At 46.8% G+C, this 23,433-nt stretch overlaps 2 protein-coding genes across 4 annotated transcripts in view; both read right to left on the reverse strand.

Moving 5' to 3' along the window:
• Positions 1 to 355: 355 nt before the first annotated feature.
• On the reverse strand, positions 356 to 1,454 carry TTC36 (tetratricopeptide repeat domain 36). The gene is made up of 3 exons (XM_071726776.1): positions 1,295 to 1,454; positions 905 to 1,093; positions 356 to 818 (listed from the first exon to the last, which is right to left on the reverse strand). Exons 1-3 carry the CDS (start codon positions 1,398 to 1,400, stop codon positions 550 to 552), a joined length of 564 nt encoding a protein of 187 aa, XP_071582877.1. The 5' UTR covers positions 1,401 to 1,454; the 3' UTR covers positions 356 to 549.
• Positions 1,455 to 1,686: 232 nt separating this feature from the next.
• Positions 1,687 to 23,433, reverse strand: part of KMT2A (lysine methyltransferase 2A) — a 42,362-nt gene continuing 20,615 nt past the window's right edge. For 2 of the 3 annotated variants that reach the window (XM_071726763.1, XM_071726760.1), the window contains exons 11-36: positions 23,208 to 23,354; positions 22,843 to 22,938; positions 21,967 to 22,087; positions 21,414 to 21,527; positions 20,895 to 21,079; positions 20,203 to 20,376; positions 19,769 to 19,879; positions 19,451 to 19,524; positions 18,745 to 18,938; positions 18,262 to 18,368; positions 18,001 to 18,138; positions 17,119 to 17,277; positions 16,713 to 16,830; positions 16,550 to 16,628; positions 16,160 to 16,320; positions 15,265 to 15,450; positions 10,321 to 14,629; positions 9,842 to 9,922; positions 9,266 to 9,330; positions 8,710 to 8,880; positions 8,019 to 8,093; positions 7,620 to 7,794; positions 7,115 to 7,222; positions 6,668 to 6,751; positions 6,163 to 6,292; positions 1,687 to 5,807 (exon numbers count right to left, since the gene is read on the reverse strand). In XM_071726763.1, the coding sequence (XP_071582864.1) occupies positions 5,532 to 5,807; positions 6,163 to 6,292; positions 6,668 to 6,751; positions 7,115 to 7,222; positions 7,620 to 7,794; positions 8,019 to 8,093; positions 8,710 to 8,880; positions 9,266 to 9,330; positions 9,842 to 9,922; positions 10,321 to 14,629; positions 15,265 to 15,450; positions 16,160 to 16,320; positions 16,550 to 16,628; positions 16,713 to 16,830; positions 17,119 to 17,277; positions 18,001 to 18,138; positions 18,262 to 18,368; positions 18,745 to 18,938; positions 19,451 to 19,524; positions 19,769 to 19,879; positions 20,203 to 20,376; positions 20,895 to 21,079; positions 21,414 to 21,527; positions 21,967 to 22,087; positions 22,843 to 22,938; positions 23,208 to 23,354 (7,638 nt within the window). In that variant the 3' untranslated portion in view covers positions 1,687 to 5,531. The remainder of the gene's footprint in view (positions 5,808 to 6,162; positions 6,293 to 6,667; positions 6,752 to 7,114; positions 7,223 to 7,619; positions 7,795 to 8,018; positions 8,094 to 8,709; positions 8,881 to 9,265; positions 9,331 to 9,841; positions 9,923 to 10,320; positions 14,630 to 15,264; positions 15,451 to 16,159; positions 16,321 to 16,549; positions 16,629 to 16,712; positions 16,831 to 17,118; positions 17,278 to 18,000; positions 18,139 to 18,261; positions 18,369 to 18,744; positions 18,939 to 19,450; positions 19,525 to 19,768; positions 19,880 to 20,202; positions 20,377 to 20,894; positions 21,080 to 21,413; positions 21,528 to 21,966; positions 22,088 to 22,842; positions 22,939 to 23,207; positions 23,355 to 23,433) is intronic. The other variant, XM_071726761.1, reaches the window with a different exon arrangement.

Here is a 23,433-nt window from a genome sequence, read left to right on the forward strand (position 1 = left end):
GGCCAGGCTGCACCTTACCTGGAGCATCGCTGCCGCGACCAGCCAAACCCGCAGTGCGGCTCTGCGCCTGGGCCCCACCACGAAGGGCCCTGCGTGCGGCGCAGGGGCGGTCCTGATGCAGCTGCGAGCGTCCCTCACACTGGGCCCCTGCAGCTGCCATCCCTGAGTGGGGCTGGTGCTGAGGCAGCTGCTGCTGCAGTAGGGTCTGTCCTGCTGGCCATGGCACTGCCGCTGTGCTCAGGAGAGCGGACAGAGATCCCCCAGCTGGGAAAGGGATGGCTGTTCCTGTGACCCCCACTTCCCCTCCCCGTGGGACTGTGCATCAACGGGACTCACACAACAACCAGAGCCCAAATGCTGGGGATACAAGGAGGTTTATTAGGGGTAGAGCAGAGCCCAGACAAAGTGAAGCGTATTGGTACTTCCCGTCCCTGGCTGAGAACCAGCGGAATGGGGAACAGGTTCTCTGGCACCAGAGATTGTCCTCCTCAAGTGGCCAGGATCTGCCCACCTGGGCCACCCCAGGAGCACAGTACTGTCTGGCATACCTCACTCACTCTGAATGTTGCCAGGGTTGCGCAGCTTCCCCAGCATCTCACAGAGCATCTGGTTGCAAAGGGCAGCGTAGGGGTTGAGCAGCACCAGCTGGCGCCGGGCGAAGGCACTGCCCAGGCGTGCAGCCCGCTCGAAGTCACACCGTGCCTCCTCCTCATGTCCCTGCAGCCGGTGGATCAGGCCCCGCTGCACGAGGCTCTGGCTGGCAGCACGGCCGCGGCCCCGGCTCAGGCGGATGGCTGTGTCCAGGTCCTGCAGGGCACCTGGTCAGGGGGGTGGGGTGTCAGGGTGGACAAGGGGCACCAAGGGGCTGCTGGGGCTCAGAGCCACCTGCCCCTGGGCTGCTTACCTGCCACATCCCCCCGCAGGCGCAGGGCCTGGGCCCGGTTGTTGTAGCCTGAGGCACGCTCGGGCAGCAGGCAGATGGCCTCGCTGAACCGCTCTAACGCTCTGCTCACATCTCCTGACTCGGCAGCAGAGATACCCTGCAGCTCCAGGTCCCGGACCTGCTCCAGCACCTCTGTCCCGAAGATTTCCACTGCAGCAGAACAGAGGGAGGCTTCTAGGACCAGGACACCACACAGGGAGCAGCCCCATGGCCCACTCTGCAGTCCCAGCAGAGGGTACAGGGGTCCAGCCACAGGCAGGGGCTGCTCCCAGCCCACCCTTGAAGCCCCCTGCCTGCCACCCCGAGGCAGCACGGGGACCCCCACTGCTGATTCCAACAGCATCACCTCACCTTCCTCCTGGGCATCCTCCTCCTCATCCAGCCTGGGGATGTCCCCAGAGGGGGTGCTGGGGTTGAATATGGTCTGCAGGACAGCCCTGTCGTTGGCAGTGGCCATGGTGCCCTCTGCACCAAGGGGCCTCAGCAGGTTAATGTTTACCTCACCAGCACCACTTGCCTGTCCTCGCCTGTCCCTGTCCTATCCCAGCCCCGTACCCAGCCCCGCCACCTGTGGCCTTAGAGGCAGCAACCCAGTGGCTTCCCAAGGTGACCCGGTGAGCACCTCACCACCAAACCCCACCACGGTCCCCACTGGTGGCTCCTGCTCCCCAGTCATCCCAGAGCAGTGGCAGCGCAGGGGCAGTATCTTTTCAGCCCTCAAGAAGAAATCGAGAGCAACCCTCTGCAGCAATAAACTTGACATGTTTATTAATTAAACTATCACTTAAATAAAAAAAAGTGCATAGAAAATAAACATGTTTAAAAACTCCTTTGTTTTTTTTTTTTGCTTTTTTGTTTTTTTGGTTTTTTTACAACTATGTACACTTTTTTATTTTTACATTCAGTCTTTTGCAGAGCTTTCAGCATTTTTTTAAACTATTAAAGTATTTCCTTCTTCCCTGTGCCAGGGAGTTAACACTGATGTACTTCAGGCATGTTTCCTCTTTTTTTTTTTTAAAAAAAAAAACAACAAAACCAAACAAACAACCAGAAGCTTGGAAGAACACAGGGAAAAAAAAGAAAAAAAAGTTGTTATACATGATAAGTTGTCAAGAAATGTATTTCTAGAACATAACCTTGCCTTTGCAGTTTTTTGTTTTGTGTTTTTTTTTGTGGTTTTTTTTTTGTTGGTTTTTTTTTTTTTTTGAAACAATTATTCACCTACCTGTATTTACTAAAGAGACTGTTAAGTTCAATAAAAGAAACACCACAAGTATAGTTCTTGGTTGATAGACAAAGCTACTGTACCTCATTAAAAAGAGACCAGAAAAGCACAGAGCACATTTTTTTTTCCCTATATGCAGGTGGTTCCCCAACATTCATAACCAAAACGAGAGGAAGAGAAGAAAGAAACCAAGTTGTACAAGTACTGACTGGCAACAAGAAGGGCTGGGAAAGGCCGAGCCGCCTGCTCCGGCTCCTGACAGCTCTGGCCTGGCAGGGAGCACACGGCACAGCTTTCCCGGCCATCGTTAGCAACTGTAACACAATCCTTATCTATAGTGTTAAGAGAATTAAAAGCCATGGACTGATACTGAACTAGGCTTCGTTACACGGTGCATTACTATAGTAGTTCCTATATATATTGTATTTATAGTTATAAAAAAACCAACTTGTGAGTGTGGAGAGTGGACCAGTAGTATGAGTTCGGATGGCATGATTCTGCACAAAGACCGTCTCGCTGAAGAACCTGGTATTGCTTTGAAATGAAAGAAAACCAGAAAGAAAAGATACCCAGCCCTTTGCAATGACCCGCTTTTCCTTGAAACACAAAAACCACGTTGGTTTGTACAAAGAAAAATAAAATGCCTTAAGATTCCTTTTTTTTTTTTTTTCCTCAGTATTCTCAGATACCGTGATCTGTGTCAGTCCTTATAAAATATACATTCATACACGAGGAAGCTGCGCTGCATCGCTGCCAGCCTGGGCAGGACAGGGCTGTGGGGGCACTGGGAGACTGCCATGGCCTCTCCCTGCCTGGCACCATGCAGCTCCCGGGGTACAGACAGTTCCACTGGCCACAGCAGCTCCTGCCAGGGTGGCCACACAGGGATAGCAGCAAAGCGGACAGACAGCCAGACCCCCAGGCTTGGCTGGAGAGATGCTTGGTGCCTGGGGGACTCCCCAGCCCCCCCTCTCTGCTTTTCCCTACCTGGGGTGGCTCTGGGCAGCGCCTCCCAACTGGAGCCTCCTCCGCCATCAGCACAGGCGAGAGCAGAGCTGCTGGGGTCAGCTCCTGGGCTGAGCCGAGGCCCTGACACTGCTGTCAGAAACGAGGAAGAAGCAGGACCGAGAGCGGATGTGTCTGGGGACACAGGGCTGAGACCCCCTCCAGACACACAGACACTCTGCAGCCTCCTCAAGGTATGTGCGTTCCCAAACTGTCAGTGCATCAAATCATCTCAGTAACAAATGCAGTGTCAATTTGACTTTTCTCTCAACAGTTATCACCAAATAATCATCACACAGTGCAATAACAAAAGGAAACTGGCAGTTCCCGACCCTCTGAGCACCCCATTTCATTCTCAGGTCAGAGGAAGAGGTGTCAAGGCCTGAAGGGCAAGGATTTGGGGCACCCCACAGCAAGCACTGTGGCCCCCATTGCCAATGCTGTTCCCGAGCTGCTGGTTCCTTGAACAGCTGCGATTAATCCACAAGGATAGCGTGGAAAATGAGGGTGCTTCCCGCGTTCCCTTCTCCATGGAAAAACTCATCTGCCTTCAGCAGAGGGACTGCAGGTCCCTGGACCAGCCTCCCACGAAAAGGGCCTTGAGGGTCAGGTCCTCTCTCATTTTGCTTTTCAAACACTTGCAGGATACCAGTTTGGGGCAAGACAGCCCCCCACTTCCTGCCCAGGGGCACAGATGGTCCTTTAGACCCAATCTCCTGAACATCCTCTCAGATGGGCAATTCTCCCTCCTGCCCCCATCTTGATGGGTAAATAAAGTCTAAGGTCCAGCCAAACCTCCTGGAAACAGTTATTGAAGTCAAAAAGGCAGAACAAGATTAAAAAAAAAAAAAACACAAAAAACTCCAAACAATAAAGTGTGCCCCCCCCTCTCTGGAGAAAGGATCAGACTGTGTCCAGCCAAGTATTTCCTATAACCGTCCTATGAAAATAAAAAAAAACATTAAAAAGAGATTCTCTTAAATTAGGATAATACCACTGTTTAAAAAGCCTCGTCATAAGTGCTTTCCCCTATGAAGTGCTTCTCATAGAAAAATATACAAAATATATTTACATTTATAAAACCTTAAATATTAAACTGTAAACAGAACAGAGTAAAATCCAATGTCATCACCTGTCAGGCTTGGGGCTTTTTACCTTTTTCTCTGTGTTTCTGTCTGGGAGGCGGGCACAGACCCATGCAGGGGGGGGACTGATGCTCTTGTACCTCGGATGAGACTCTGGGCTTCCCTGACACCCAGTGCAGCTCCACAACTGTGCCAGCTCCAGCCCTGCCAATCGCTCCCTGTCTTCCTACATGTTCCCGGACGCTGCCCAGTGCAGATGAGGCTGGTCACTGTCTGACCACTGTTTGGCCTTCACAGAGAACTCAGGCTCTGTTTTGGTGTCTCTTCCCATCCCTTGTTCCTTTGTTTCTCCCAACCTGGCCCTCAGCAGGGGGGCTGCGCAGAGCCCCACAAAGCCTCCTGCTCTACAGTGGCACGGCTAACCCTGGAGCCACCTCCCAGTTCCCACCTCTCTTCCAAGGGACATCAGTCCCTCAGACCAGCTCCAGAGCAGGAGAGGGACCACTGGCTACTGGGAAAGGGCTGGGGCAGAGAGGAAGCTTTCCCTTGCCCAGACAGACAGCACCCTAACTCCTGGCACAAGCCTAATCTCTGCCAAAAAATGCCAGGAATTTCTATGGTCTGGCAGGGATTTTGGAGCCAAAACCCTTGACTCTCCTGGCAGGCTGCTTTGTCCTGCTCTCCCCTCCACAGATGGAACCAACTGAGCCACACCCTGTGCCTGACCCCATGCCTTGCCATACAGTGTTGCAGGCACACGAGGAACTGCAGACACTGCAGACCCCCAGGGCAGCGGGCTGGTGAGCACAGTCCCTCTCCCCAGGAAGAAAGCTCACTCCAACACTACCCAACTCCTGACACAGCCTTCAAAGAGGAGGAGGAGAGCTACACGTTTAGTGTGCTCAGCCATGGAGGGACAGAACCCACAATCACCTGCACAACCAGGCCTGGGCCAACCTCCCCTCCCTTATCCTGTTCACTGGCCCCACACACTAAGAAAGAAATACCAGTGGAAATGAGAACAGCAAAAACATAATCATGCTGAGGACCTTCTCCAGTTGCCTGTGTCTTTCACAGGGGTAAGTGTGCGCGTGCGAGACATGAAGATGTGGACTCTGACAGAGAAATACAGCCGCCAGTCAGGTCCCTGAGCCCAGCTCATCTTCATTCCTGCTCCAGCCTCCCTGTCCCGCCTGGATGGCTGGGCAGGGATTCACTTGAAGCTTTGGTTCACCCCAAGCCCTTCAGGGCTCACTTGCAGCTGATGGAAGTTCTAATTTAGAAACTTCCTGCACTTCTTGGCGCCACAGTTGCAGGGCAGTTTGTTGCTGGCGTCTTCGATGGGGAACTTGTAGTCATAGGTGAGCTCTTCCCCACGGTAGATCTTGCGCATGGCAAAGATGACAATGTGTTTCTGGCCGTCGATGTTGATGACACGGGAGTAGCAGTTGGGCTCGCAGGAGTGATTGATGAAGCGGGCCGCGTTCCCATGCATGGTGGCATCCACCACTTCAGAGTCATCAATGCGGAACATGTAGCAACCGATCCCCTATGCATGGAGGACAGAGGGTTAGCACAGGGAAGGGAAGACAGAGCCACCCTAACAGGCAACCTAGCTCATCACAGCAACCTCAAGTCAAGCCTTTTAAGTATCTGGACCTTCTCTTCACTTGTCTTTGTAAACTCACTCTTGAATCATTTCACTGGACTGAGACCCTTCCCAGCCCACAGGGGAAAAACAGTACATGCCTCAAGAGCTCCATCAAGAATAGTTAATACCCTGAGACATTTGCAGTGTATCTGCAAATGCACTTTTCACATGGCCTATGCCTGTCCTACCTTCACAGCCACTTTCTAGTTCTCTCAAACGTTTTTATGAACTTCTGCAAAAGCCCACAACTCACCTTACTGTCGTAGTATTTCTCTCGTTTGTCAGTGAGGATGGAGCGAATGACATTGCCTGAATATTCGATCACCATCTCACCTGCATCGATGTTCCTTTTGCAGAACAGCCCTCGACCATGGATGGGAGACCTGAGGAAGCAACAACATCATCAAGTATACAGAATAGTACAAAAGCTAAATTCAGAAGGACAAGATTGCCACCACCACAGAAAACAGCTTTTGTCATCACAAGGATCACTTACTCTTCTATAATGTAATGCTAACGAGAACAACACTAGGTTTGTCCTGCCTACTCCTGGCTACAAACAAGACAAGCAGAGAGGAGCAAGAAGTTTGTGCTGAGCATTGTTTTTTAAATACATAACTTGGACATGGAGAAGAAGGAGGGGAAAAAAAATACCAGATCTGCTTTTTGCCCTAAATTTTGCAGCCTGACTTCATAGAGGGTTTCCAGTTTTCACCTTACTCTGTCCCAGAGGCAGAGGTACCAGAACAAAACCACACCTGTAGACACCAACTGCCTCCTTGGATGTCTTCTTCAAGTGTCGGAAGCGCATGGGCATTGGCAGATCCATACTAGTAGCCCTCCTGGAAGAAAGAGACTCTGCTAAGTGATGACGTCCGTTTGGGAGTCCGTGCTGTGTATTATCTGGGATACTTTCCAAGATATAACAACTTACACACTGTGACACTGTAGCCCACTGGGAACACATAATTTACTTAGTGTTTACATATGTAACAAATATACATTCATATATATACACAAACAAGTATACACACACACATATATATATATCTCAAAACACACATACATATCTATGCACATACAGTTATAAACAATAATTTCCTCCCTCTTTTTTCCCAAATTCTCATCAGATTGCTTTACCTGATCTCATTTTTGAATCCCCCAGGATTATTTCCCCTTTGAACTGTTAATAGCCTGCTGCCTACCGTGCTGATTTCAGCTGTACTTCTTCCTCTTCCTCATCATTTGGGTTGTATTCTGGTGGCTGCCGGTGCTTAGAAGCCAAGAAATTGAACATATCAAATGCAGATTTCCTGCAATTTAAAGGAGACAAAAGGAAGTATGTTTTACTGACTGAAAAGAAACAGGTGGCTGACATAACAAACAGGTGGTTTGACATGTTTGTTGCTTTTCACCTTCCCCAGCCTATCCTCTCTTGAAGCCCCCTGGGCATGAGGGCAACAGACATCAGTTTCTGAGAGCAATGAATAAAGGCACCACCCATCACAGCTTTGTTAAACAAAAACAGGGGACAGGAAAAAAGGTAGGGACCCTCAAGATGCAATTAACTGATTTACATGAGAAAGCCATGACCATTTCTTTTCCAGGGAGACCTTTAGTCCTATGGAAATTTGCTGCTGTACCCTGTGGTGGAGCTACTCAACCGAGCAAATGGGCCGTTAAACCCCAACAATGGCAAGGGAGACTTGCCTCAGGTGGACTTCAGCCCTGGCAGAGCCGTGTGGGTTCAGAGGGGGTTCGTTGGCCTCCTCAGGCTTGTGAAATCGGAACTTGTAGTTGTGGCAGTGCTTTGCCCCGTACAGTTGCTCAACAAGGAACACAACGGTATCGTGGATAATCCCCAGCATCCTCAGACCATTTACACCTGGAGCAAGACATGGAGCACAACACAAATCCCAGTGACACCACAGACCTGGAGCAGGATACTGGCGTACCAGTCTGCAGCTCTGCAGAAAGCCCTGCATCAGCGACTTCATGACAGGTACCGACTTTTAAATTGTTTCACTGGGGACAAAGTCTCCTCCACAGAGCAGGCTCTTCAGACAATCAGAGAGATTACTGCAATGGATACAAGTAACTGAAGGTTACCTGCAAAGGAGAGCTGCTTCAGGCGGGCATTGGAACGGGCTTCCTGAACTTTGTCTGTCAGTGACTTCCAGGCATCTGCAGTCACACAAAAGAGGACAAAGACAGTCAAAGAGTATCCAAGCAGGGGGCAGCCAAAACAGGTGCCTTGCTACAGCTCTTATGTGGCCACATCTTATCAGGTTTGCAGTGACACAAAACACTGCTATGTATGTGGGCAGGGTGCTGTGTTACAGCTCTTGTTTACACCAGCCAGTCAGAGAACATGAAGTTTGCATTCCTTCATGGGCCATAAATTAACATCCTCAGATCCAATTCCTATTGTCTATCCCAAAATTCACTTTGGTGTCAATAGAGCTAAATGTTTTCAGCAAAATGGTCTGGAGAAGAGGTCTAGACACCCCGCTCTCTGATCCATGTTTATTGACAAAACTGATCATTGGCCACTTGATTGCAAAAAAATGTAATATATATTTTAATATATATTTTTACTGAATATACTTAATATATTTTTACTGAAAAAATAAAAATCAGTAGAATCCAGATGTTATGGCCCAAGATTGTTCTAGGGCTGTAAACCAAGAGATCTTAATTTATTTTTTAATCTTAAAAAAAAGCAAGAGATCCTCAGTCACTATTGTATTTCTAGCAAGGAAGGCTAAAACCAGTACAACCAAAACCACTCAGTTCTTACCTTCTATACTTTCTGCGCAGATCTGAAAACCGTCATCACTAGAGATCTCAAAAACCAAACCTTTCTTTGGCTTCTTCTCACCAAGACACTCTTTCCTCTTTTGTTCTTGCTGAAGCCAAAACATAAGCGGGGAGCTAAAAGTGCTCTCTTCTTCCTCAAGAGCTTTTGAGCCTAAAAAAGACAGATCCCAGCATGAAGACAGACACTGGGCATAAGGATATTTTTTCCCATTGGCTGTTCCACAACTGAAAATTACTTAGGAACTTAACTTTGGACCAGTTAATCTGTTAAAGAAAAAAATCTAGACAGTGTTGTAGTAAGAGTGTGAAAGCTCATGCACTGAAATCTCCACAAGCTAATAATAAAGATGTAACTATTTGTCTGGTATCTGTTAATGGAGAATGGATCTTTCCTCCCTTACACGCAAGAATAACATCACTATTATCTCTGATGTTTCTCTTGAGAGAACAACACACACAAACATCAAAACTTCAAGGTACTGATTTTCCAGTCCTGAAGAATCCCAAGACTAAGTGCTATGGATGAAGTGACATACCTGCACTTTCTTGCTCATTTGCCAAGTTCTGAGTTGATTGAGATTCTGGGAGGACTGCCATTTGCCTTGGAAGGGAAGGAAATGAACATGTAGGAAAATATTTAACAACCTACCTCATTTCCTCACCAGCCCCACCAACTGGACAGGTAAAAGAAACTTTTTCCAGTTTGTTTTAACATCAGCTCAGCTGGAAACAAGCAAGCCAAAAGATTCTACTCTGTAGAATTTATTTTTGAGGCATCTTTCAGTCTGACTTAATGCAGTCTGTGACCTGTTCTTTGTGTCAGCCCTGCTCTGTAATAAGGTGTGTGTGCACATACAATCAACCAGAACAGTACGAAGAAGCCAGAACAGTACAAGGAGTCCTGCTCTTAGCAAGCAGTGAGCTTCCCACAGCTTAATTTAATGTCTCACTGCAACTCAGTGTGACCGCTCATTCCGGACTGAAGGCTTTCAAGATACTTTAACCAGTAAAGTCAGACTTCTCACACTGTCTTTAGAAATTTCCTTACGCTCAAGAGAGCAAGTAAAAGGTGTGTTTTTTTACCCAAGTAAAAGGTGTGTTTAATTGCTTACCCTGCAGACTGGCCACCTTGCTTCTGTGATGGCTGATCTACACTTGCTGCATCCTGCACATCTGCCTTCACAGCAGGAGTCCTGGAACAAGAAGATTTAGGAACATTCAAAATAGCTGCCAAGCAATACGTGCCATAACCAAGACTGGAAAGCAGTAACAGGTCCATTGGGAGCTGTCATCAGTGATTCAGCAATTACAGAAGTAGAAACAAATGCATGAGGAGTCAGGTCACAATTCCAGCATCACATCACAATAAAGTCCTCACAACCCTGATCTTCAAAGCCTTCAATTTTTCATCCTTCCTTTTCCAGTGGTAAAAGTTGTACCAACTCCTTTACATAGCTACTTCCTGCTGGCAGCTGAGGTTTTTTACCCGAGAAATTATCAGAAGGAAAATTTGCCGTAGAAACTAGCACAAGGCTCTTTCTTACACTGCTGCAAAATCTCAGGGATAAGTAAGATCAAACAGTCCTCTTACCCAGCAGCTGAGGTCTGGGCCACAGCAATGGCCCCTCTGTCAGGAACGTGTGCTTCAGGGGAACTGCTCCACAGGTGAGAAGGTTTGTGCTTCTTTCCATTCCCTTTGTCCAACAATGGCTGAATGCGTTTGATTTTCTGCTTCATTTTTGTGGGGCCCAGCATGGAGCTACTGGCAGACTGCTGACCCGATGAGGGGGAGCCTCCTGGGGATGCCGAGCTGGCATGCATCACCGAGGAGGAAGCCTTGTTCTGCTCCAGTCCGGTATTGTTGGGAACATCAACCAGCTGTGGGAAGCTCGATAACTGGGTTGCTGCTGAAGCTGAGCCGAGGTCCAGCTGGGGGGAAGCAACCCCAGTTTTGCTGGTTAGGAGCTGTGTCATATGTTGAAGTTGGTAAGAGCCTTCTGGGTCAGTAGATGATGGGGCGACTGTCATGCCCATCGTCTGTGCTGAAGGCAGGACACATATGCTGGAAGCAGCCGTCATTGCTGCTGTAGATGGAGTCTGAGATGATCCCAGTTGCGAAAACATCCCAGAGCTTGGTGGCAAAGTCATGTGCTGCTCTTGAACACCAAGACTTTGCTGACTAGCTTTGATCAGGAGGTTGCTTATTGAACCAAGGTCCCCCAGCAATCCAGGGCTGGTTAATGTTACTGAACTTTGTCCCAGAACGTGACTAGGAACTGACCCTCCAGTAGTGGGGGCTGTGGTGGCCTGCATGGACACAACGTTCAGCACTGAAGAACTTGATGACAGGCCTGATACAGGTCCCGGAGTGAGGTGACTGGCATCTGGCCCAATAACGCTAGGAGATGTGCCAACTGCAGAAGTGGTCCCACCTTGTGAGAGCAAAGATGTTTGCTCAAAATACATGACTCCAGACTTAGACCTTTTGATAATATTGGGGACAGTTCTATGGGATGTTGAATTCGCAATGGTTCCCAAATCCAGCGGGTGGTTGGAAATCTGGGAAGGAGCAAAATTAATTAAGGTCATGTTGGAGACCATATCAGGTGGGGCTATGGCAGAAGGGTGTCCAGATGGAGCCAGCTTCTTATTCTTTCGTGACTGCAGACGAGATATGGGCCGCTTCTTGCCTAGGGCAGCTGGTGTGGAGGTGGTGGTGCCAAGGTCTGTCCTCTGACTAGCTTCAGACACTAAGAGCTGAGGATCAGGGGGTGGTTGCACACCAATCAGAAGACCAGGCGAAGGACCGCTTATGTTTGGGGGGAAGCCACTCTGTGTGGCTGTGAAGGGGTGCATGTGCTGGTGATGGGACATGGGCAGCAGCCCCTTGCTTGTGGGTGGGAATAATGACTGAGACGAGGGCAAGCTTGGATTTAATCCTGTGGTCAGCGTGATCCCACTCCCCATAGGCCCCAGCACTGAGGTGTTGGTCTCCATCACGCTCTGTGCAGAGCTCACAGAGGGCGTCAACTGAATCTTCTGAGTAACACCATTGGGAAGAGTTTGAAGGACGTACAGCGGCTGCATGTTTTGGTTGACAACCAGAAGTTTTTCTGCGGCTGGCTTGAGGTGGGGTGGTGTGGTCTGCACAGCAGCATTGGAGATCTGCGAGGGGCCGGGACTGTCAGTGGAGTTTGGCACATACTTCTGGCTCTGGAGGGGAACAGTGGGAGATACCGGCACCTGGATACCCGGGGTCCCGCTGTTCCTTGTTAAATCCTGGTTGCTGACATGGCCTTGCTCGACAGGCCCACAGGGTGGGCTGGCTATGTGCTCTGCATCTATGTGGCCCTGGATGAAGTGATCGGGAGTCATGTGTCCTTCGGGGCTCGGGTCTACTCCTGGACTCAGGAGAGCTGTGTCACCTTCCCCCGAGGCAGATTTCTCTGTGACTGTCACTCTCTTTTCCCCAGACTCTGAGGAAGGCAAGGAAAGCATTGATCTCTCTCCTGAGGAGGAGAGTGAAGACTCCGAGATGACAGCGAGCCTGTTGTGATTTTGGCTGGGCACTGTAGGGCTGCGAGTGGTCAGAACAGAGAGGTCAGAAGGGAGCTCCAGTGGCAATTCAAACTGCTCCTCAGCAGAGATGGAGGAGGAGACGCTGCTGTCCACCGGCTCAGTGGTTGGCAGCTGCTGGGAGAACACCTCAAACAAACCCATATCCTTGCCACGGTTGCTGTCAAGACCCAAACCCTCTCCAAGTGTTAGAAGCTCAGATGAAGAGGACTCTGGGCTTTCTCCCAAGGCCTGCATGGACGGCGTGTTCTTTAGCACAAAGTCCATGATGTCGGATGGGAGGATGTTCCCACAGTCATCGCTGTTGTTATTGTCAGAGTCAGATTTCAGAAGTTCTGTATTAAAAGTGTCCAGTAAGTTCTTGTCAGAAGCTGTGCTTGCATGGGCCCTGCGGCCTGTCTCCAATGAGCTCAGCTGAGCTTCCAGTGACTCCTGGCCTTGTGCTTTCACCCTGCTCACAGGATGGCAGTTGTCAATCTTTGGGTCAGTTTTGTGGACAGCAGAGCTCTTGGTCACTTGCACTTTTTCTCCAGCTTCTTCTGTTCTGTCAAGCTTCAAGTTCTCTGTCCCATTTTCTTTACTGCTCCTTTTAGACACTTGACTGACTTTTCTGGTTGTTGCTGTGACACTTGTATCACTTTCAGTTCCATCATCTACACCATCCAGCTGAGAGATTTTTGGAAGATCACACTGCTCCTCCTCCCTGAATAAGTTATGGGAGGCAAGCCTCTCCTCTGTGTTTGAGGAAACTACTGTCCGAGTGAAATTGTAATAGTATAAATCATCTTCATCTGATGTGCTCAAGTCATCCGCACCATCCACTTGTCCTTCTGCAGACCGCTTCCCTCGCTTCTTCCCAGTTGAGTTACTGTAGAAGGGAAGGTCTTCCTCTCCGTAAGACCTCACGCCATACAGAGGAGTCAGTCCAAAGAACATATTGGATCTGGCCCGAGCGCTTCTTCGTGGATATCTCCGCTTGTACGAGCCTTCTTCTTGAGCTTTGGTTCCATCCTGGAGCATCAAGTTGTTATCTTGGCTGGGCAAATTTTCATATGCGCTATTCTGAGATTCCTGCACTGGCGCTTCGCTTGGACTCCCCCGAACTACAGTGTTATCTTCTGGGCTTTCAGAAGTTGAGGAGGGCTCTGCCAAAGCAGCCAGTTCTGCCCCTGCAGAATGAGATTCAGCTTCGCTTTCTTGCTGGGTGTTTTTAGACTGGTTGTCGCTTTCCATCTTGAGCGGAGTCAGGGTGACTTTAACGGTGCGCTTCCTTGATGCCTGTGATTCCTTGGAGGCCACTTCCATCTGTGCTGTGGAGCCTTTTGAAGGTCCTTGCAAAGGTGGAGACTTCTCACCATTTTTTTCTGCCGCAGTGTTATTAGACAGCCTCTGGTTAGCTTGTTCAGCTGCCAAAGCCTGGTTACCAAATTCGGGTTTCAGGTTTCCTTCGTCACTACCTGCTGCTTGACTTGACTCTGTGAGAGATTTCAGAGAATGCTTCTCTTTAAAACTGTCTTTCACTAGCTTCTTCCCCTTCTGACGCCTAGAGTCTCTAGAGGCAGAAGCGACCTGCTCACTTGCCGCAAGAGATCTGCTATTTACTCCAGCAGACTTCAAGGTCTTCACATCCATCTCATCAACCACAGTCATTTCCTCTGGCTGTACAGGTTCCACATGCTGATCTCTGTCTTTTCTTGCACCTCTCTGATGCAAGGGTGGAAAGGATATTGCTTCTTTGGAACAAAATGATCCTGAAGGTTCTTCAAAGTTTCCCATGTTAACATTAATTTCTGCACCAGATGAACTGATTGGCTGAGTGGACATTTTGGAGTTTCCTCCAGAAGCAAAACTATGAGCTGAATAATCTGGGTCCTTTGAGGTCAGTGTTTTCATCTTCTCTCCCTTAGAAAGCGCACCTTTGGCTATCAAATCTGAACTGCCAAGATGTTTCCCTTCCACAGACTGAGAACCATCCAACTGGCAAGTTTTACTTCCACTTGTAGCTGCTGTTTTCTGGGAGACTGAACTGGTTGAGCAGCTTTGAACTGGAGTGCTGGGAGTACCTGCATGCAGTGGTTCCAAAAAGTGGTCACTACTTTTTGTGCTCGGTTCCTGCTCTGAAGAGGACCCCAGGCTGGAAACAGAAGATAAGCTGTGCCTGGAGTAAGTGCTCCCAGCTCGCATTGGAGAAATCATCCGGAGTTTTGATTGCTGCTGCGACAAAGAGGAGGTGCTATGTCTCCTAGAACCAATGCTCTTCAGTCCAGAGGATAGCAAAGGATCTCCCACTGTCACTATTTCATGGGTCACTGGGGTAGGACTTCCTGAAAAAAAAAGGCAAGAAAGACTGTCAAGTGATCCAAAACCTTTGCAATGCACACGAACCCAGTTCCTTCACATAAAACACATGAAACCAAAATCCAGCAAAACCTTTCAGCCAAATAGTATTAACAGTGTCATGATACTTGAGATGCGCATTAAAAACATGACCCCATCAATCAGCATTCACCATGTCAAGCTGACAAGTTTGTATCTCAGAGCTCTTTATCTCAACTTCAGATGGGAATTTCCAACACAAGTTTGAAAAAAAATTACTCATTCACACAGAAATAGTAGCTCAAGTCCAATATCAAACTTCCGATTCTCTCTGGAAAAACACCTGCTGAGACAAGATGAAGCCCTAACTTTTATTACAACTCTTCTGTGTTAGTATTATATTGCCCTATCACTGCTTTCCTCATCTCAGGGGAATGTTTCTTCTAGTCATACACTTCTTGACAGGCCATCTCTACTCTCTATTTTCAGAACTGTGCTTCCCTCAAACCTATTGCCATTTCACTATTTTCACTAGAAACAGAAAACCCAACACCACATTCTGCATGAAGCCAAACCAGACAGAACTAAACCAAAAATATTTCCAAAACAAAACAAAAATCAAAGTCAACAGCACTTGAAATACCTGCAGAGGGTAATGGTCTAGATCCAGGAGACCTCTGTGTGGACAGGTAACTTGGCATCCTGATCCTGGGACCCTTCGAGACCACTGGATAGTAACAGGAAATGGAGGTCTGAGAATGCAGGGGACGATAAGGTGATGGTGGGCTCACAATTTCTGGTGTATTTTGGCTGTCTTTAGGTAGAGTTTCTGGTGTTGCATAAAAAGGAAACAACGGTATGAGCCACGACTGAATCCCAAAAGCTATGATCTGATTCAAGTAGATATTGCTCTCTGGCTTCAGTTGGGGAATAATCAGGTTATTTGTTAAATAAAAACAAAATCAGAGATTACTGCTTCCTTGACATAAGACAGTATCTGTTTTTTACTCCTAAGAATATTTTCAAATACATGCAGCAATACAGTAATCCTCAGCTTACACACAAAATTCCATTACATTAAAAAAAAAACAACCTTAAGAATCTAAGTTTACAATGACTACTGTAAAAGTTTTAAGCATCTTTCATACAGCCTCACCTGCTGGGAACTAAAAAGGACAGGGTTGAGACTTTTTTTTTTCCCCCCCCCCCCCACACCTATGGACACAGAGAAAGCAGTTTGCAACTATGGGAGAAGGTGAGTACTGCTGATTTGAAGTTTTAGATTGCAAGAAAACTCTCAGATCTGTAGAGCAGGAAGCATTACCACAGTATCTCTTCTTTGTCTCAAGTTTCCCAAGTCACCAGTACACTCAGGAGCATAGCTCTGTTTTTTTTTAAAGTCTTAAGACACTGTAACATAATTTGGATGCCTGAAGTGGATTCTTGTCCATATTGGTTTAAAGGGACACAGGTCCCAGCCACTACACTTAGCTTTCTGGTGAATACAAACTATGGCAAAAACATGTAGAGTAGGTTACCTGTGAGGGGGACTGGACTATGGGCAATTGTCCTGTTATCATCATGCTCCACAGTGCTGTTGATGTCAGGCTCTATCACTGGAGGTCGGCACTCCATGATCTTGCAGGTGTACACACAGCGCTTCCGGGCATCTGTTGTACTCCAGTACACCCTGGAGCACCTGGAAGGGTATCCAAGTATCAAACCATTTACTCAACAGTCAAGTAAACCTCAGCATTCTTATTTTAAATTTTATGCTTCTCAGAACTGCAGCGGACAAAGTTCTGCACACTTAGCTTAATCACCAGATTCCTGATCATCTACAGTCAATTTTTGCACCTGTCACTGCAGCACTGGTTTGGCATCTAATATCCCCAAAGATATCTAACCATGAAACAGCTTATACTCACTGATAGCCGATGGGAAACAACTTGTCTTCACAGTCTGAGAGGTCATTCAGAATTCCTAAACAGTCTATCGTCATTGAACCTGAGCAGAAAGAGGAACAGAGAAGTTCTGTGAGCCAGATTCCCACACCAAATGTGGATTAAGTGAGTAGAGACTAGGTCTTACCAATCATCATGTGAATGTTCTCTGGTTCCAAGCCACTAAGAAATTTTCTTCTCAAACTGATCCCTTCAAAGTCCACAAAAACTCTCCTAAGAACTTCAAACCCATTCTCAGGGACCACCTGGAACAAGAATCCACAAAATTGCTCATTAATTTTAAAGGAACTGACACATGTACGCTACTCAGTCTGTCCTACTCCATCCTCAGATTAGTCTTTCAGCTTTTCAACTGCAACAGAGTGCCACCTGCCAAACCTCTCCACTCCCATTGTATTGCTGACTTGTTTTTAACAACACTTCAGCCTAGCCCCCGTTAGTATGGAGCGCATTCAATATCAACTTCTAAAAATGGCTCATAGAGGCCAACACCACCTTCAGATAAGGCAGGTGTGAAGGAAGAACCACCTCACCTCTCCTTTGATCAAGTCACGATGCCTCTGGCAGTAAACTTTCTTATCATCCAGAAAGACACAGTTCTTGGCTCGTGAGCACATGAAGTGGTAGTTACTGGTGCAGGAAGTGAGGCAGCAGCCCACTGTGGCACCCGACTTCTGGCAGAACTCACATCTCTACAAAAGCAGAAACCCCCCAAAAAACGGTTAAAACTTAGTCCTTTATAAAACTAGACTGCCGCTACTGTCATAATTTTTTTTTTGGGAGGGGCACAGACAGAAGTTTAGAGTAATGCCTGACCTCCCACTTCTTTGCTGTAACTACTCAAATGCACAAGTAAGACACATGGAGGAGGAAGTGAGGGGAAGAAGGATCCCTCACACAGAACAGCTTTTGTATTTGCAGATTGGTTCCTCCATGCCTCAGACGTACTTGCTTGTACTTCATACCCAAGTGACATAATTGCAAGATTCACTGATTAATATGTAAACTGTTTCTCTTACAGAGAGTATTCTCCATGTGGGTGGCTTACTACTAGCTAAGAGCAGACCTATTCCACTGCTTTTGCTGTTTTATTAAATATTTAGGATCAATGATGCAACATTAAAACAGAATTTTAACAGACTACTTTCTAGTCATGCTTCCAGTCTCATTTCATTCTTCTGGGAAGTAAGCAACAACCAATTCACAACAGAGGACAATGTCATTTTCTAGGGCTGCTTGAGAGTTCAGAAAAAAGACACCAACATCATTCTTCTTGCAGTATTTAAGAGAGCATTTATGTACCAGCTAGATATCAAGATCCCTCATCTAAATTTAAATGTGAAAATTCTCCTTGATCAACAAGTCAGTTTCAAATCAGCATGCAGTTCAACAAAGTTTTCTTTAGTTATACCCACCAGCTGCTTGCCCCTGATCACAGCCATGTGCACATTCTTCAGAGAACCATCATCATCTTCAAAGACTTCTGCTGACCACAATGCACAGTTCACATGTGTCCATTCATTTTGGCCAATATAGAGGAGACGCCCAGCATCCTAAAGAATAGAAGGAAACATTCCTTTCACACAAACAACGCACAAAAAGCATCCAGCCTGTCCACAGTACCAAGTATTACTTAAATCAGCCCCTTGTGAAATGGGCCTGTGCCAGGTACTCACGTTTGCACTGTCATCACCATACTTGAGGCACAACGCACACTGCCTGTTGTCTTCTACGTCTGGAGGTGGGTTAAGTTCAGGACTATCCTCTCGGCTTCTGTCAGAGCCTTACAGTTAAAAGAGAGAACCCTGTTTATACTTGAATGTCAGGGAGGCAAGAATTCACCTGGAGAGACTGTCAGTAAGCAAAAAGGGGAGAAGAGCCAAAGAGCAGCACAGAGTTTTCAGCAGCCAGCTTGTAGATCAATGCGAATCTCACATTGGCCCCTACACAGCCCCTGCTCTGGGGAAACAGGGGCAGGTGCACATGTATTTCCGGGACCAAGCTCTGTTCATTCAGTCTCTGAATGAGTTCAGGTCACAGAGGTCTCCAAAATTCTTTGGTTGGATATAGAACTAACCCTGTCCACTATTTACTATGATGAAGTTTGGAATGAAGCCCGCTGGGTTTGGGACCAGTAGAGCTGGAATCTGTTTTCTTACCAGAGATAGGTGGTGTAGGAGGATGTAGAGGAGTTGGTGAATCTGGCTCTCCAGGCCCTTTGAGTTTTGGAGCTGGAATGATTTTCTTCATTAGAGGGGGCTGTTCTGTGTGGTTGTTCTCTTCACGCTCCTGCCACTGAGCATAATTATGGTCAAGCGAAGGGGGCAGCACTGCATTTGGCAACATACCACTGCTGAAATGCAACAAGGAGCCACTGTCAGACCCAACTACACCACAGGACCCTATGCCCTGACCACCAGCACTACTGAGATTCCATACCCAGTAACAACTTAACATTTATTAATTATAGCCCACACACTCTCAACAAAGGCTACAACCGGTCACTTACATTATAAGGTTTGTGATAAGGCTGTCTGTTGCTTTTTAGGGTAACAGATGCAGAAGGGCCACAACAAACAGGGGTGAGGAAGAATAGGAGGGGGAAGGAAGGACTGCCAAGCCAACACACACTTACACCTAGTTCTACAATAATGTTTCAGGTTACTCTGATTTAAAACAAAGAAGTGCATGCAAAACCTGGGAACAGGGTTACTGTTTAACTTAAAAAGAAAAAAGATAAAAGAAAGAAAAAAAGGAAGACAAAACCAGAAATCCCAACCCCATAAACAGTCTCCCTTGATACTTTTTTCTTGGACAGCTGGCAAACCACAGGGTGTCGCAGTTGGACATAAAACAATTACTTACTTGCTTGTTACTTTATTTGGCTCCCAAAATCTGGACTTTTTTACACTGAACCATGGAAAAACACGCTCCATTTGCTGAAGAAAAACAACACTCCATTAGAAATGGTATACTATGTACCCCACGTTCAAAGACATTCAGCCAAAATCTAGTGCAAATGTACAACTAGTATGATTTCACTAACATTGACAACTCTGACAATGCATTATTTTAATCCTGGAAATCCCCAAGCAATGGTAAGCGTGACGGACACTTTGGGTTCCAACAACAAGCCATGGTGAGACACCAAGCAGATGACTAAATAACTGTAGTCCAGCTCACCCGAATGAAGAAGGACTTGACCATGCTGTTTGCTTTCTTAACCTCTGGTTGCCCTCCGTCAGAATTGATGGCTGCTTGGATTATCTTCACAATATCATCACTAAAATCCAGCTAATAAGGAAGCCAAAAAACTTCACATTAACAGGATTGTCTCTTGTACAGCTACACCATCCCCTACTCTAAGTGAGCATTCCAGATGACCAGAAGACTGAACTAGAACACTGACTTAAGCAGAAAAAGAATTCTAATACAAAATTTTACATTAATTTTAACATTAACACGAATGCCAGACAGGACTTTTTTTTTAGCAGCATGTTAACCTGTTTCCTTATTCATGAAGAAAATGCTGAAGTGTGCTCAGTTATAAATGCCACAGGCCATAAAGCAATTCATAGGAGCTATTATTAGCAAGGAACACTAAAACTTTGACATACCACAGAAATGTAACCTCCTTGATCCATTTTTCTTTTCACTCCTTCCAGATCCAGAGGTTGCTGCTCCTCCTGTTTACTGACTTCTGTGAGTACAGGCGGATCAGGGCCTTCAGGAGAGCTTCTGGAGGGGATGCTCTCTTCAGTCTCAGGATTTAAATCAGGTGGCTTTGCTGCCTTCAAACATCAGCAGATAGACAGGACATCAGCTACTGAAGTGTGGCTGCTACTCACAACATGCTCATCAGTAGAGAGATTCTCTTTAACATTCAGACTCAAGTTCTGCATTCGTGTCCATAAGGGAGGGACAAAAATAAAAAGATCCTAACCAGCAGAATGATCAAGTGTCAAACTTATTTTCAGAAAGTTGTATTTTTGAATACATGTCAAGACTAAGATCCCATTCCTGTGACAAAAAGGCACCTTCACCATCACCGTGGTAAATCCTCCCATGCCTTGAAGAACTTTACCCTACTTTTGTTTGAGCATTGCAAGGTGTGTCACAGATACCAATGTCTTTGTTTCCATAGGAATAAACAAAAGAAAGAAAAAATAAATCACAGTACACGTCGTTCTAATTACGATAAAGACACCTTTGTAGTATGATGCGCAGAAATGCCAGAATTCATCTGAATGCCAGACAACTCTTTAAGACTGAACACATTAGTAGGATGGGATGCCAGGCCTCAGCTTACCTGTCGATACCGCAGCAAGTGGCTGGTAGTTCTGGAGTTCAGCAGGGCCGTTAAAACCTGCTTTAGGGACACCTGCAGCTCCTTTTCCAGTGCCAGACGCCATTCTGCAGGATGCTGCTCTGTACAGTTAATGCAGGTGTATGCCACACTCTCAGGCAAGTTAGAGAGTATCTCATACATTTCATCTGCAGACAAATGAAAAAATAAAGTAACAATTTGAACTATCTCACTGAAGAACAGCCATATGGGCAAACCCCTACACAGCACTTGCTGTCTAACTGAAACACTTCAAGAAACAAAATTATCTTGTGCAACTAACAGTGATAAATTTATTTGAGGCAAGTGCTAAGCTTTCAGGATGTCATTGATACTAGTACTGGTTCACCTGCAGGCAAATTCTACAAGTATTCAGGTAGGTCACAACAGGTAGTTAATTTAACATTATAGTAGGAAGATCCAGCTCTGGTCTGCTTGCTTCTCTGCTTTCTTATATACTGAGGAGATAGTGATTTCTCTTACCAGAAAGGTTTTCACATTTGGAGTGGACCCAGCGGTCACATTTGCCACACTGCATCATCTTGCTCTCATAGTCGTCATCATCATAGCATTTGTCACAGAGAGGACAAAAATTCCCTGCAAACAAGACGTATTTTTTACCAGAAGCCCAGCTGCCACACACCTCTGCAAGGCTTGGCAGTCACTAGCTGGCGTGCTATGAAAGCAGCTCTCTGAAATACCTCCAGTAAGCTGACAACATAGTCACATCCACTTGTAGAACACTGCAAACAATGGCCACAAATTATCCTGCTTTTCTCTCAGCTGCTACTCAAAACCTTGGGCCAACAGATGTGCAACAATCACCTTATATGGGTGTTTAAATTCTGGAAGCCTCTAACTCCAGTGGTAAAATAGTGGTGACTTTTGCTCACCACTGTAAAGCCCAAGAACCTTGGCCCAACACCACCAAGGAGCTCGCCTGCCCTGCAGACCCTCTGTTCACCCCACACTGAGGCCAATTCAAAACCCAGCCCTCGAGGAGGCTCCTGCTGTCAAGAATCACAACGCGATGTACCTTTAGCAAAGAGTTTGGCACAATCGTGACAGAGTGAGAAGTCATGAGACCACTGTGCGTCCCACCCTTTGCCTGGCGTCGTGGATCCACAGCTCTTGCAGCGAACACATTTGGTACATATCTGGAAAAGGAATGTGTTGGGCAGGAGTTATTTGCTTTTATCCAGTGGTTTCTGTGTTCCAACCCTAGTGATACATTTCACTGTCTTTGTCATTTAACGAGCATGGAATAAGGAGCCTCAAGTAGCAGAACTTGCAGTAAAAACAACTTTCTCTCCCTTTATGGTAAAATCATGATGCAGCAAGAAAAAAAAACCTAATCACAGCACAGCTCTTCTGTCCTTCATATTCGCACTGAAGAAAATATCACTTTTTCCTTCACATCAAACAGCACACGCAGCTATGGCCTAAAATCTGAAGTCTTATTTTAAGAGTTTTCCAATTCTGAAAATACTGTAGTAGAAAACACTTAAAAATCATTAGTACCAAATACACGACAGGCAAAGTTTTTGCACACGTTTAGAAGAAAAACTTGAAAGACACAAGGAAATGAATTAAGCCAGATTGCCTCTCAACACCAATACGAACTAGCAAGTTTAACCAAGTAAATGCTTCCTTTCTGAAGAGTCCCATATTCTGGGACTGTGATTAGAGTTATTACAACAAAAACGAGGCAATCTCTTTAAAAATCCTGCTTGTTCAGAACCTTGTCAACCACCCATTTCAGTATCTACTTCCAAATGTACCTTCTAATCCAAGCTCCTGACTTAAAAGGTTGAGGATATTGCACCAGAGCAGCAATCTGCAGTCATCTGCCCCTTAGTGTTATGACCAGCCAACAAGTGAATTACCCAAAGAAGAAATCAAAATCCCTCACCCAAACTTTCTTTTTCTTGGTGGGTTTTGTTGGGTAGTTTGGGCCCAGGCACTCGGGGTGATAGCTGTTTCGGCACTTGTTACACTCCAGCAATTGCTACAAGAATAAGGGAAGAAAGCATTGGAATAGCCACCCCTGAAGTGATGCAGCACCCTGGATATTTTTGCTTTACGTGGGATCCCACATTTGGGGCGACAAGGAGAAGCTGCAGCGAGGGGACTTGGGATTTTCCCCCTGTGCACAGTGGCACTCGTGCAGACCCCGCACCCCCCTGTTCCCTTGGGAGGAGCTGAGCTCTGGAGCTGGCCGAGCCCTGGGAGCAGCACAGGGGGAGCCCACAGGGACTCCCAGCACTTTGGGGGTACCTTGGTGGCCTGGTGCTGTCTCCCACACACGTGGCAGAACTTGCAGCGACGGCAGCACCAGTTTTCCAGCTGGTCCTCCAGTGGCCGCTCGCTCTCCTCTAAGCAGAACTTGTGGAAAGGCTCACAACAGACCTGACAATACACAAACTGCAAGGGGGGAGAGGCAGGTTTTAGCAAGTCAGAAGCTGCTCTGGAGTCCCAAACCAGCCCCCTCGCACTCTAAACT

The sequence above is a fragment of the Heliangelus exortis genome, chromosome 26, assembly GCF_036169615.1.
Source record: "Heliangelus exortis chromosome 26, bHelExo1.hap1, whole genome shotgun sequence".
NCBI lineage: Eukaryota > Metazoa > Chordata > Aves > Apodiformes > Trochilidae > Heliangelus > Heliangelus exortis.